Source organism: Hibiscus syriacus, unplaced genomic scaffold (assembly GCF_006381635.1).
Source record: "Hibiscus syriacus cultivar Baekdansim isolate YM2019G1 unplaced genomic scaffold, ASM638163v2 tig00112206_pilon, whole genome shotgun sequence".
Lineage (NCBI taxonomy): Eukaryota > Viridiplantae > Streptophyta > Magnoliopsida > Malvales > Malvaceae > Hibiscus > Hibiscus syriacus.
Window position 1 is genome coordinate 1353663 of NW_024063267.1, and position 14980 is coordinate 1368642.

Below are 14980 nucleotides of genomic sequence, written 5' to 3' on the forward strand. Positions count from 1 at the left end.
CTATTTATGAAGGTTGTGAAAGCTTCAGTGATCTCTAATGGAAATGGGCTAAGTAGATTTAGTGATCCTCCTGGAGATGCTTCCTTGGATGACTTATTTCATCCATTCGATAAAAACCTGGCAGAAAGTGCAGCCGAAGCTTCAACATCTGCATCTACATCTAATGTGAGCAAAGCTACTATGCCTGATACTGGAAAGAATGACCTAGCTAAGAAATTAAGGGATACAATTGCTAAGAAACAAATGGAAGAGGAAATGGGGCGGTCTAATGAAGGTGGTGACCTGCTTCGCTTAATGATGGGTGTTTTGAAGGATGACGTAATTGACATTGATGGTTTGGTATGTGTAAATTATCTCTATGGTTTGGTATGCTAGGCATATGATGTTTATGTGCTACTGTCTGGTATGAGCTTGATGTTTTCTTTTGTTTATGGTATTGTTGTGGCCAGGTTTTTGGAGATGAGAAGCTACCCTCTGACAACCTATTTCCCCTACAGGTTCCTAATGTTTCTTTCGAAAGTGCTTTGGCTTCTTTTCTCTGTAATGGAACCTCGTTTTTTTTTTTTATGCAATGCACTCCACCCTTGATTATATTAGGTTTGCATGCCTATTGTTGTTTTGGATCTTGATTCTATTAGGTTTAAAGTAACTTTTATACTGTTAAATATCTGCAGTTGCTTGTACTTTGCATTTTTGTCTTCAATGATGATTTAAGTTCCAAACTTTTTACAGCAACATTATTTACGTTGAACATTGTTTATTTCTGTTATGATTTTCAACCTGTGCAAGTGTCCACGTATATGTTTATGAACCTATCTTCATATTCCTTCTCCAAAGAAATTATTAATTTTATTCTGCTGTAACCTTTTAGTTTTTCTGAGTCTTAAATTTTTTCCAATTGATTTTTTTCATCCTTTATAAATGAATGTTACGCTTATCTCTTGCCATTGATTTCAATCTTAGAAAATCCTTTTTGTGCAAATCAATCAAGTAAATTTTAATTTTAAGATCTTTCTATCGAAAATTATATATTATACTGCTTCCTAGTTTTTGAATTCAAGGATCTTCCTTTTTTGTAGTCTTCTATTTAATTTTGTTCAATTGCTGGTCTTGTGGAGAGTGGGATTATATGTAACTCAGACTCGACTGTCCGAGTGTCAGATATTGAAATATTTTTGGCGTGGGTATGTTAAATTTTATAAAAGTTTTTCCCTATATTTGGGGGTCCTTGAGGTCCTACCACCATACCCATGTCCATTTATGTGTCAGACATGGAATATTTCAAGGGAAAATGAAGACCATGAGCAACATGGATAGGCATCTCAAGAGCCTTCATCAGTTTAGTAATGAGAACAGATCAGGGGATGAAGACAAAGCCAAGGATAGTAAGTGTGTTATGTCAATAGAGGTTGGTAATAAGGATCCAACAGGGAACGATGTTGAAATGGGGTCTGATGAAGATTTAAAGATGTTAAGTATAAGAGTTGGTTCTCATACTCGTTCTGAGATTTATCCATGAAAAGTGCCCCGGTTGGAAGAAAGTTAATTAAAAGTCATAAGAGAGTTTATAGTAGGTCTAAGGAAAGGAATATATGGTTGGATGTTTCAGGAGGGGAGAGCAGTATTAAGTTGGATAGGGCTTTAATTCCAAGAGGATATCATTCTGATTTTGTGGAGGATGCTGATTTTACAGAAGGGGAAACTGATGGTTCAAGGGGGAGGAGGTTCAACAGGAGATTTAAAAGAGCCCTCATTAGGGATGCTTTAGATCATGTTGCTATTTCTACCGTGTCCTCATCAGATTTCACTTTGCTGTTGAAGGAAGCTATGGCTACATGGGAGATCAGCAGGATTTTGGGTATATCTTTTAAGGAAGGGAAGAATGCTTTTCTTCAAAAAATTATGGATTTGGAGAAAGGCTTGAGTGGGGCTTCCTGAGTTTGTGGGTTAATCCTGGGATTGTTTTTGGTATTATCAATTAGAAATATGATGCCAAAGCTATGTATGCTGTCTTGGAATGTCAGGGGGCTAGGTAAAAAAGAAAAACAGTGAGCAGTTCAAAAAATAGTTTCTGAGAAAAAACCAATGTTTCTTTTTTTACAAGAAACAAAACTTGAGATTTTACCAAGATCTTTCTTAAGGAGAAGTGGGTTGAATAAGTTCCAAGGGGTCTTTGAGTCACCAGCAACATGTTCTTCAGGGGGTATTTTAAGTTGTTGGGATGATAGTTTTTTTGAGAAAGAAGACCAACATGTTCACAAGAGGTTTATTGCTGTTTTCGGGAAGTTCAAATCGAACCAACTTAGATGTGGTTTCATAAATGTTTATGGTCCATCTGTGGAAGAAGAAAAGGCTGGGTTTTTTGAAGAACTGGGACTGTTTTTAAATGGGTTCAACATTCCTTTTTGTGTGGGAGGGGACTTCAATGCCTATTTAACAGAAGAAGAGAAGGAGGGTTGTACTTAGAACAAGAATTTTATGGAAATCTTCAGTCTTTTTACTCAGCAAACGGGGCTAATTGATCTACCTTTAATTGGGGGGAATTTTACATGGAGCAGCAACCGGGATTATCCCACTGTTGTCAGACTTGACAGGTTTCTAGTTAATGTTAGTTTCTCTGCAGCATTTTCTGGTATCACTCAATCGTTATTACCTAAATCTATCTCTGATCATAATGCTTTAATTCTGGAGAGTGGGGTAGATAACTGGGGCAAAAGACCTTTTAGGCTGTTTAGCTCTCTTATGTCTGAGGAAGGGTTTGAGGAGAAGATTACAGAGTCCATAAAGAAGTTCAGGAAGGACAAGAAAATGGCTGGTATATTGAGTATTCTTAAGAATACAAAGGTCGCTATTAAGAGTTGGTCTGGGGATAAGAAGCAGTTTTCACGTGATGATATCTCTTCTCTAGAAGACAAAATTCATCAGCTGGAAAATCAGTTTCAACAAAACCAAATTTCCATCGACTATGGCAGTTCAACAGAGTTGAGGTTTTTGAGAAATGAGCTTTGGAGACTATACAGAATTGAGGAACAAATCTGGTTCCAAAATTCAAGAGAGAAGTGGGTTAAAGATGGAGACCGGAATTCTAAATTTTTTCACACATGTGCCACCATTAGGAGGAGGATGAATTCTTTGAATGCTATTAATGTTGAAGGTGAAGTTATCAAAGATCCTGTTCTTATCAAGTCAGCTGTTAGAGAGCATTTTTATAAGGCTTACAATTGTAGTTCAACTTTGGAAGTGGAGGATATTAAGTTGAATTTTTCAAGAATTTCTATGGAGCAGAGTCTTATGCTAGAAAAAGAGTTTACGGAAGATGAGATTTGGGAAACCATAAACTCGTGTGATAGCAACAAAGCTCCTGGACCAGATGGCTTGAATATGGGTTTTTTTAAGAAATTCTGGCCCTCTTTAAAAGGTGATATTTTGAAATTTTTCCATAACTTTTACTTGGAAAAAGATTGGGAGCATGGCATCAATCATTCTTTCATTACTCTCATTCCAAAGGGTTCTCATATTGGGGGGTTTGACAATTTCAGACCTATTAGTAGTAGTGTATAAATTCTGTCCAAGTGTCTCTCGAGAAGGTTAAGAGGTTACATTGATGATATTATTAGTGATTCACAATATGCTTTCATTCCGGGTGGAAAAAATTTGGATTGTTCTTTTATTGCTAATGAAGGAATTGACTTATGGAGAAAGAAAGGATTGAAGGGTTGTGTGTTTAAGGTAGACTTTAAGAAGGCTTATGATACGATTGATTGAGATATTCTCTTTAAAATCATGACTAAAATGGGGTTCGGATCGAAGTGGTGCTGCTGGATTCGGAAATGTGTCACAACAACCTCGGTGTCAGTATTAGTTAACGGAGTACCTACGGATGAATTTGCTATGGCGAGAGGTCTTAGACAGGGGTGTCCTTTGTCTCCGTTGCTGTTTAATTTCGTTGGAGAGTTACTTAACTTACTGCTGTTAAAGGCAGTAACTGCGGGTCTGTTTTCTAGTCTGGTTGTTGGCAAAGATGAGGCTTCTTATAATTTATCTCATCTGCAATTCGCAGATGATCTAATAATTTTCTGCTCTGCATCGAAGACAGATTCTGAATGTTAAGAGGGTTCTACGGGTTTTCAAAATAATATTAGGCCTCAAACTGAATCTTACTAAAAGTAAACTATTTGGTATTAATATCAGAGAGGAAGAGGTATTGTAGTGGGCTAATGCAATTGGATGTTCAGTCGAGCATTTCCCTTCGGAATATTTGGGACTGCCGCTTGGTGTTAAGAGAAATTCTACTTTGATGTGGGATCCGATTGTGCAGAAGTTTTACAAAAAGTTAGTTGGATGGAAGGCGAAGACTTTGTCAATGGTAGGGAGAGTGATCTTATTGAAGGTTGTTTTGTGCTCTTTACCCATCTATTTCATGTCATTGTTTAAAATTCCCTCTTCGGTGATTGTTAAACTCAATTCCATCATGGCCAGATTTCTATGGGGAGGAGGGGTAGAGGTAAAGAAAATTCACTGGATTAATTGGTCGACAGTGTGCTCTGCTAAAAGTGTTGGGGGTCTTGGAGTTTTGGATCTCAATTATATGAATAGAGCTCTCCTAGGAAAATGGTTGTGGAGGTTTGCTAACGATAGAGAGTCAGTGTGGAAGAGGGTTATCTGCTGTAAGTATAATCTGGACACTAGATCTCTGTTGTTCAAGGATAAATTTCCTGCACATGCTTCTTGGATTTGGAAATCGGTAGTTCAAAACCATTTCAAAGAGGATCAGTTTGGAGATAAGTTTCGAAGTCTGTTCAATGTACGGGTGGGGAATGGAGGGAGCATCAGTTTTTGGTTTGATTGTTGGGCGCTTGATTTTCCTCTTAAAGTAGTTTTCCCGAGACTGTTTGTTCTGTCTTTAAACAGGAATGGGAAGCTTAAGGAGTTTGGAGAGTTTCGGTCATCAGTTTGGTCTTGGCATGTTCAATTGAGAAGAAATCTAAGTGATTGAGAGCTGGAACAGTTTTCTGATCTTATGGCGATAATTCACAATATCACTCTATCCCATGATTTGTCAGATGGGTTGATTTGGAAAGGGAATGGGGAAGGTATCTATTCTGTCAAGTCTAGATGAAGTCTTGCTGTCCTATTTCGACAACAGACTCTTTTTGGATGAGATGTATTTGGAGGGAATGGGGAAGGTATCTATTCTGTCAAGTCTAGATGAAGTCTTGCTGTCCTGTTTCGACAGACTCCTTTATGGATTGGCAGTTAGTGCAGAGTGGAGGTTACAGGTGATAGGAGAGTTTCAGCTATTGTTGATGTTGCATGCCCGTTTTGTAAAGAGGAGGCTGAATCTTCAGCACATTTATTTTTCACTTGCACTGTGGCATGGAATCTTTGGAATAAATTTCTGAAAATTTGGGGAGTGTGTTCGGTTCTGCAGGATAATGCTCAAAGTTTTATGGTAGCTTGGGAAGAAATGGTCCTTAATTCTAAAATTTGGTCCTTTATTCCGGGAGTGGTTCTATGGACGATTTGGAAAACTAGGAATGACATTGTGTTCGATGGGGGAAGGGTAGATCAAATGGAGTTATTTTTTATGGCAAGATGTAGGTTGGCTACTTGGTTCTTAGCTAAATTCAATGACGTGGCTATTCTAAAGGATTCTCTCATTTCTGATCCAACTCTTGGGGACTGTTGTTCTAATCCAAGGCTTTCGATCATCAAAATTGTGTCTTGGTCTCCTCAACCAAAGGGTTTTATAAAATTGAACGTCGATGCAGCAGTGAATGGAGATTGGAGGAAAAGTGGTGTTGGGGGCATTCTAAGAGTTGAGGATGGCTCGGTGATGGGTTCTTTCCAAGAGGCAGATGGTCCAGGTCCACCTCTGTTGATTGAGATTATGGCAATAAAGAAGAGCTTATCTTTCTTCGCTTTGATTCATCAGAGGTTTAAAGAACGCTTAATTGTTGAATCAGACAGTAAACTAGCAGTGGAGTGGGTCAAAAATTATGATTGTTGTCCTTATGTCTACAGAGTCTTTGTGAAAGAAATTGTTATTTTGTTAAGAGATCTTAATGGTATTATTAAATGGGTTCCTAGATCAGCCAATGTTGAGGCTGACAGCTTAGCTAAAGCTGGTATTGGCTAGTTACACATCTTTCTATTAGGCTTTAGTTAGGATTTGGGTTGAATATTGTAAAGGGTGTGTTTTGTTTTTAAACATTATGTATATTTCGGTTTTTAATGAATTAAGGCACTCTTTTCCTCCTTCCGCTGATTAAAGAGCACTTTGTGCTCCATTAATCATGAAGGGGGTTTTTAACGAGGCCTACCTTCTTATAAAAAAATAATCAATCCTATTAAAAGTTGCACATACTAGACTCTAAACGCAAAGGAGATTATTTTTGGATTTCTCCCCACTTAATATTTATGACTCAAACATATATTTTTTATATCACAAGGAGAAAACATGGTCATGCCAGTAACTAATGAATTTATACTTTTTCCCAATCCTTATCTGATCCTCATTGCCTCTCCATTCCTATGTGTTGAATTCTTTATTTTGAACCTTCCTCGTGTTATTGTTGTTTCTGGAAGCAGAGAGATTTAAAAAGCATATTTTGTTTTTGTGCTATAGGCTGTTGAATTTAGTAGATTAGTTGGCTCACTAAGACCAGAGGAATCAGAGGATGCAATTGTGACTGCCTGCCAGAAACTCGTTGCGATTTTCCACCAACGTCCTGAACAGAAAACTGTTTTTGTTACACAGCATGGTTTGCTGCCTCTAATGGACTTGCTTGATGTCCCAAGAACTCGTGTATGTTAACTATGAGGCTCTCTTCCCACCCCCACCCCCAAAAAAATGGAAAAAAGGAAAACTCTGTTTTCCTAGATGGAAAAGGAATAAAATTATGTTAGATTGTTTCCAACTAGGTTATTTGCTTGGTGAAGACAACTGACTGTTAATCTTTACTGCAATTGCAGGTTATATGTTCTGTGCTTCAACTTATTAATCAGATTGTAAAAGACAACACTGATTTCCAGGAGAATGCTTGTCTCGTGGGATTTGTAAGTACTATGGTCATTTTGTTTCATTTATCCATATATATCACTGGGCAAGGTCTTATTGCATGCTTAACAGGTCGTGGGACCTAACAAGGAGTTCAGTTTTATTTTGCTTTCCCCACTTCATGGATAACAAAGTTTATTGGCACTTTCTTAACCTTAACTATTTCCAGGCATGGGCAGCTTCCTTGTTCCACACTAATGAGCTAGAGAACTCTTAACGAGGCTTTATCATCATTTTTATAACCCTTAATTTGTTCTTTGGCTGTAATAGTTCATGTGAATAAAAGTTTTCATAGGTACTCATGATTTCTGTGTATTTGTCTGTTATTTGTTTGGTCTTTTCAAGTAAAATTAGAAAGGGAGGGAGGGACTAAGAGAGTGAAGATTGTAGTATTTAAGCAGTTTTATTCACTTCCAAGTTGTATTATAGATCCCGTTTGTAATGAGTTTTGCGGGGCCTGATCGTCCTCGGGAAATTCGGATGGAAGCTGCTTGTTTCTTGCAGCAGCTTTGCCTATCAAGGTGTTAAATTCTCTCATTACTTCAATTGCTTAATATTGTTTTTAATTGTTGGAAAAGACTTGTACTTACCATGTTCGTTTCCTTTTATAGTTCTCTGACTTTGCAGATGTTCATAGCTTGCCGTGGAATCCCTGTTTTAGTTGGCTTTTTAGAGGCTGATTATGCAAAGTACAGGTTTGTGTGTTTTTGGATGTGGTTAATAGTTGATTGCATTTAATGCAAGACTTGTGACAGTATACGATTTTGGAAAGCTCTAAAATCAAGTGATCAAATTTATCATTGTGACTTCATTGATGCACTAGCACCGTTTTGATTCTTCTACCCCTTGTCATTTTTGAAATATTATGTTTCAAATGCACCAGTGAATTTTCCTTTCTGTACTTGAAAAAAGCTCATTAGCCTTTTATTACACAGGGAAATGGTGCACCTAGCAATTGATGGCATGTGGCAGGTCTTCAAGCTTCAGCGATCAACCCCAAGGAATGATTTCTGTCAGATAGCTGCTAAGAATGGGATATTGCTGAGGCTTATTAATACTCTTTATAGTTTAAATGAGGCGACTCGACTTGCTACCATATCTGTTGGGGGTGGATTTGCTGTAGATTGTTCAGCTCAACGGCAACGTTCTGGTCCATTAGATTCCTCTCATCCTTTGTTTGCTCAGAGTGAGGCTCCACTCTCTCTAACTGATCCATCTATTATCCTTAAAGTTAGGCATGTAATAATTAAGCATTCCTTTCTAGCTGTAGCACAAGAACCTTCTCGGGCTTCAACTTCACTTTCTCAGAGGTCAGATGCCAATCTGCCGGATTCACGTTATCTTGCTATTGACAGCGGCAGAGCTCAATTTAGTAGTGGAGCGGTGGATGTTTCAGTTGGTTCTAAATTGGCAGATCTGACACCCCTGGAAAAAGTTTCAAACATTGCCACCAAAGAAGCTTCAACTGTTTCCAGAGATCGAGAAAATTCCGATCGGTGGACACTTGATCCTGGTAGAGCTGAGATTGACCTCAGACAGCAGAGGATAAGTACCTCTGCAGGCAGGACATCTACAGATAGACCTCCCAAATTGATAGAAAGTATATCAAATGGATTCCCCACTTCAGTTACTACCCAAGCACAGCAAGTTCAGCCTCTCCTTAGCCTATTGGCGAATGAACCTCCTTCTAGACATATTTCAGATCAATTGGAGTATGTTCGTCACCTGCCAGGATCAGAGAGACATGAAAGCATACTGCCTCTTCTACATGCTAATAATGATAGGAAAGCCAATGGTGAATTAGACTTCTTGATGGCTGAATTTGCAGGTAAATACTCATCATTGGTTGATCTACTGCTAATTGCTTTATGAAGATGTTAAAATATGTAAATGGTTGACCTTATCTTCTTTTTTTTTTTTTTGATAAAAGATAGGCCTCATTAAAAACCCCTTCATATCCTACATGTTATATCAGTAACATGGACATAGGAAGGAGGAAAAGAGCACCTCTGAATTTTATTACTCTGAATCATAACGTACAACCAATTCCTAGTCATATACTGCTTGACATAAGACTTAAAAACATAAAACAAACTGCAGCAGTAAAACCATAAACCTAGAAACTGAGTAAGCACAACAACTAAAGAACCTCAACACAATACACTTGATCAACCAATACCAGCTTTTGCTAACTCATCCGCTTCCCAATTAGCAGCTCTCAAAATATGTCTTGAAATGATGCCCTTTCCTTCCACATTGGTAGCTACACCTCTAACCAAGGTCTGAAATAAAGGGGTACATAGATCTGGATTTTTAATTCACTTCAGAGCTGTGATGGAGTCCGATTCCAAGATAATCATGTGTCTTGGAGAAGTGCCTACTTCTTCAATGAGAGTCAAACCTCTGTTGATCGCCATTAACTCAGCAAGAATAGGAGGACCACCTCCAATTTTTTCAGAAAATGAACCAAGTAACAAACCCCTGTCATCCCTAATCAAACCACCTATTCCACCTTTGTCCCAACCCTTAGCCATTGCCCCATCAACATTAAGGAAACCTTCTGGAGGAGGTACCCACTTAGTAGGAGGAGAACACCCTTTTTTCTGTCTTCCATTCGAATCTGCCAGTTTTAGATCCCCAACTAGAGAATCGAAAGGAACTTTAACATCCTTAAATCTCACCCCGAACCAAGTAGCAATTCTGAACCTAACAAGAAAAAACAGCATTGCAGAATCCACCTTCTTTTTCTGGAAAATAATCTCGTTAGGAATTGGTGAACCCTTGAAAGATACTTATGCTAGAACTTACATTATTTTTATCAGTATCATTATGTTGGAACTTTCTAAGTTGGCATATTAAGTTTTACACTAGCTTTGATGAGACTTATGGTATTTCCTCTTAGCTTCTTTGTAATAAGACACAAGTTGTGAACTTTCATTCAAGGCTGCGAGTTTATTTATAATTTCAGAGGTCTCTGGCCATGGAAGAGAAAACGGGGTTGTTGATGCTACACCTAAAATTCCGCATAAAACAGTGAGTAAGAAAGTTGGGCAACTGGCTTTTACTGAAGGAGCAGCATCCAGATCTGGTATAGCTTCTCAGACAGCATCAGGTGTATTATCTGGCTCAGGTGTTTTAAATGCTAGACCTGGAAGCACGACCTCATCAGGGTTACTCTCCAACATGGTATCAACAATGAATGCGGATGTTGCCAGGGAATACCTGGAAAAGGTTGCAGATCTACTTCTTGAGTTTGCTCAAGCAGATACAATTGTTAAGTCCTACATGTGTAGCCAAAGCTTGCTCAACCGTCTTTTCCAAATGTTCAATCGCATTGAACCACCTATTCTTTTAAAGGTACATTAACTATTTGACTTTGAATTCCTTTTTCCTTTGTTCTTTCTACTAACTGGTCATCTTTTTCATAGATACTGAAGTGCATTAATCATTTGTCCACTGATCCAAACTGCTTAGAGAATCTTCAACGAGCAGATGCTATTAAGTATTTGATCCCGAATCTAGAACTCAAAGATGGGCCTCTTGTTTCCCAAATACATCATGAGGTTTGCCTTATATACTTTTGATCCTTATGCCTAATGATGCATTTGCCAGAAAATTTGATATTTCGTCTTCCCTCTTATCATCTGAGCTTATCTGAGGCTTCGCCTTATTTTATTATTTGGTGCACCTGGTTTTAATCTTACACCTGCTACCTTTGTCTATATATTACTTCCCTTACTATTTTGGGCTGTTATCTCTTGGGTTTAATTCTAATGTTGACTGAATTCAGTAGATAAATGATGGTGGCTACCTGATGTTTGAGAAGTTATCAGTGGAGTTTGTAACCACAAGCAAACTTTTGTTTTTGCTAAATAAATCCAAATTGCCTTCTGCTTTTAATGTACTAATTTCTTGTTTCTTTGCAAATTCCTGTTCCTTTTTCTTATCTCATGAGACGTGTATTATTCTCCCCATTGCTCGCTTCTGATCCAAGCATCCACATGTATACTATTGATTAGCTTTGGGGAGCCGAGTGCTGAGCCTTGAGGGTGGGTAGTGCGTTTGCTACGCATACTGGCTTCCCTTTTTAGCCTATTAATCAATTATACTATTTTGAACCCTTTTCCCTTCTCTTCTGGACGGTAATTGGCAATGCATATACTGCAGCTTTAAATCTCAAACCAAATTTCCGTTTGAAGTTCTCTTATCTGATTGTGATTCTTATTAATTCGGGTTAAATTTTTGCTCTTTTGAGAGGTGCAACCGACATTATTCTGATAAATTTTTACTTATCTTCTGAAGGTCCTCAATGCCCTGTTCAATTTGTGCAAGATAAATAAGAGGAGACAGGAACAAGCAGCGGAAAATGGAATTATTCCACACTTGATGAATTTTATCATGTCAGATTCTCCTTTAAAGCAAAATGCATTGCCGCTACTGTGTGACATGGCTCATGCATCACGTAATTCGAGGGAGCAGTTGAGGGCCCATGGTGGATTGGATGTGTACTTGAGTTTGCTTAATGATGAAGTATGGTCTGTGACAGCATTAGATTCAATTGCCGTTTGCTTGGCTCATGACAACGACAACCGCAAGGTGGAACAAGCTTTGCTGAAGAAGGATGCAGTTCAAAGATTGGTGAAATTTTTCCAGTCTTGTCCGGATCAACACTTTGTCCACATATTGGAGCCGTTCTTGAAAATTATCACGTACTAGATACTACATCCTCCGTTTATTTCTTAGTATTTGGAGCCATTCTCATCAATTTCACAGTTCCTTCAAATTAATTCTATATTTGCATCGATGCGTAGAAGTTGGTTATGCTTCATTTTTCAAAAAGCTTCAATCTCTTTTTTCTCTCCTTTTTTTCTTTAGACATTTAAGCGATCGCTGTGTATGGAAATTTTGCTAAACTGACCCTATTTATTTCTGGTGTGTAGGAAATCATCTCGAATAAACACGACATTAGCTGTTAATGGTTTGACACCCCTGCTAATCTCAAGATTGGATCACCAGGATGCTTTTGCTCGTCTTATTTTACTCAAATTAATTAAGGTAAGTATGACCCTTTCAGCTGTCAGAATCTTTTCCTATTCTGTTTACAAATCTTTCGATGCCAATCTCCTTGTAATATAAACTTGTTTTTCTATGTCCATTAAGATTGATTGTTTTCTCGAAGCCTCTACCGTAAGGATGTTTATCACGAATATCATTGTGAATTTTATTTTTGCAGGCTGTTTACGAGCACCACCCGCGACCAAAACAATTAATAGTGGAGAACGATTTACCGCAGAAGCTTCAGAATCTAATCGAAGAACGCAGAGATGGGCAAGTGTTGGTGAAACAAATGGCTACTTCGTTGCTCAAAGCCCTTCACGTGAACACCGTCCTGTAAGTTCATGTGTTCTCCCCCCTGTATGTATATTTCGATCCGTTAGTAAGGCGTGATTTCCCCTTCCCGAATTTTCGTTCCCGTAGTTTCTCTAATACATCAAAAATATTAATGATGATGGGGTGGAGGCAGATGGATAATATAGGAAATGCCTTTGATTTTAGTTGGCTCACTTAAAAGGTCTTGGGAGTGGATTTTGTCTTTGTTGTCGAGACCTTTCCTTCTGTCTAGCTTTAAATTACAATGATTTGGTTCCAGGCTTCCAGTTTTGTGTGTTTAATTTGTAAAATATGAAGGCTTTTGATATGCAAAACATGAAACGGTGAGTTTTGTCGCAAGTTTCTGACTTGAACTGTAAGTCCTTATTAATGAGCATAAATACCTCTATTTTTATTTATATATAAATTGGAAGAGGGTCGGGTTGTCCGAACTCGAATCCGAGATTGGTGAGCTAGGTCAAAAATAAACAAATTTTTTATATATCCGTATCGTGTTTATTATTATATATATTAAAATTTTGAAGTGTTAATAATGTGCATAAATGTTTGTTATAATTATATTTGTATTATATTTTTATCACATAATCAAATGTGTTTAAAATTGTGAAATTTATTCTCAAATGACGAGCGCTGTAGGCTATCGTCCGTTTTATCAAGAATGTGTTAGCCCACCCACTATGTTATGTTAAACAAACAAACAAAAGTAGTTTAAAAAATATTGTATTTTCTATTCTTCGAGTTAAAATAATTAATTTAAAAAATTAGATATCAGATATTGCATTTTGAAAATGTTGGGACGGAAAATTGATTATTTTGAATAAATTTAATAATTTTATAACTTTTAAAATAAAATAATAATAAAAATAGTCTCTAAGAATCAAACAAAGCTGCTAGTGATCTGTATAAATCTTTTACCATTGAATGAATAATTTTCTCAATGACATCTTTTTATATTAATTTTTCTTCCGCCCATAGTATTAAAAATAATTAAAGCAATTATTATTTGAAGTGATAATATATAATAAGTCTTTATGGTTTTAATTTTATAAAATAATTTTAAAAAATAGTATTTGAGGATTCAACAGGAGATTATAATTTTAAGTCTTCGATTGAATTATTTTCCTTTGTTGATAGTATTATTATAAGATTATTAAAATATTTTTACATAATAATATTATTAAAATAACTTTTTTATATAAAAATCGATCTTAACCTTTTTATACATTTCGTTAAGTACAACATTTTTCTCTCATCAACTCAACAGCATGACAAAATCTAATATCTACTCATGAATAAGCAGAAGTGCGTGTGTATATATCAGCAAAATGAGATAGTTGGGGCTTTATTCATCCGTCATGGACAGTTCACAAAAAAATCTTCCATAATATATCCGCTTAATTATAAAATAAGTACCTAATTATACTGTTTTTTTCCAAATATATGTCTAGATTTTTTTTGAATCATCGAGATGTTTAACGTTATAAACGTTATCACATTACGTGACCGGGTCATAACTGTCAAAGGATATATGTCACGGTAATTTTAAAATTTTTATTTTAAATTAAAATTATGTATTTTTGAAATACTTTAAAAAATCTCAAAACTTTAAAAACTTTAATTTCAATCTCTAAACCCCACGCTAACTACCCGTCAACAAAGTTCCACCCGACCTCACCTTCCGAGGATCAATAACCTTATGAAATCACGACCAATCAATATTTGTACCTCTTGAACCTTACATTGAAAATCACGACTCTACACGATCCCGACAAACGGCAACTATAACTATATATATAGCTAGGAAAATGGTCGGTCATGACCGACAAGAGTGACATCTCATATTAGGTTGAGGGATTTAGGGTTTTTAGGATTTTTAAGAATTTGGGTTTTTTTTATAATTTAAGAATCAACAAAATATTTGTTCCTAGAAAGTAATCATGTAGCTGCCCTACTTCAAACTCAAATGGATCCACAATTTACTCTCTTGAGTTTCAAAGTTGCAAAAACCAAAATATCATTCGAAAATGAAACCATGAGAGATAGTCATATATTTTTTTAGCAGACCTGAAATCATAAGAAACTTAGTAGCTAGAGTACCTGCCTTAATCATCTTCACTGATTTATGAACGAGGAATCCGTTCATGTCTTCCCACGGCTATCTTGAGCTTCATCCTCTTTAACACGAGAAGACAAGTTCAAGAAAGCCGTGGAAAAGCATGCAAACGAACCCTTTCTTTCTCTTTCACTCCTCCATCCATTTCATGCAAACTCTCTCTCTCTCTCTATATATATATATATGTATATATGTATATATGTATATATGTACGTGTGAATGTATAGAAGAGAAATGGTTGAAGAAGAGTGGAAGCATTGGTGATATAAGAGAGATGAGAGAGGAAGAAAGGAACCAAAAGTGAGCAAACAAGAAAGAGAAAAGAAAGGGGGGTTATGGAGTTGTGTGATCATCAAACTGAAAGTGACTCCCTCTAGGAGTGCGGTTATTCAGCAGGTGCGGCTGACGAGTGGTTT

At 36.9% G+C, this 14980-nt stretch overlaps 1 protein-coding gene across 5 annotated transcripts in view; it reads left to right on the top strand.

The window, feature by feature from the left end:
- LOC120175436 (MAP3K epsilon protein kinase 1-like) overlaps positions 1–14980 on the top strand; it is a 29037-nt gene that overhangs the window by 6417 nt on the left and 7640 nt on the right. The window contains exons 13-25 of one of the 5 annotated variants that reach the window (XM_039182059.1): positions 13–339; positions 450–497; positions 6629–6808; positions 6976–7059; positions 7490–7581; positions 7672–7755; positions 7996–8246; positions 8325–8888; positions 10029–10417; positions 10489–10623; positions 11363–11769; positions 12001–12115; positions 12294–12790. In XM_039182059.1, coding sequence (XP_039037990.1) covers positions 13–339; positions 450–497; positions 6629–6808; positions 6976–7059; positions 7490–7581; positions 7672–7755; positions 7996–8246; positions 8325–8888; positions 10029–10417; positions 10489–10623; positions 11363–11769; positions 12001–12115; positions 12294–12455 — 2838 coding nt within the window. In that variant the 3' untranslated portion in view covers positions 12456–12790. Of the gene's footprint in view, positions 1–12; positions 340–449; positions 498–6628; positions 6809–6975; positions 7060–7489; positions 7582–7671; positions 7756–7995; positions 8889–10028; positions 10418–10488; positions 10624–11362; positions 11770–12000; positions 12116–12293; positions 12791–14980 lie in introns of those variants that run through there. The other 4 variants (XM_039182060.1, XM_039182061.1, XM_039182058.1 and 1 more) reach the window with 4 other exon arrangements.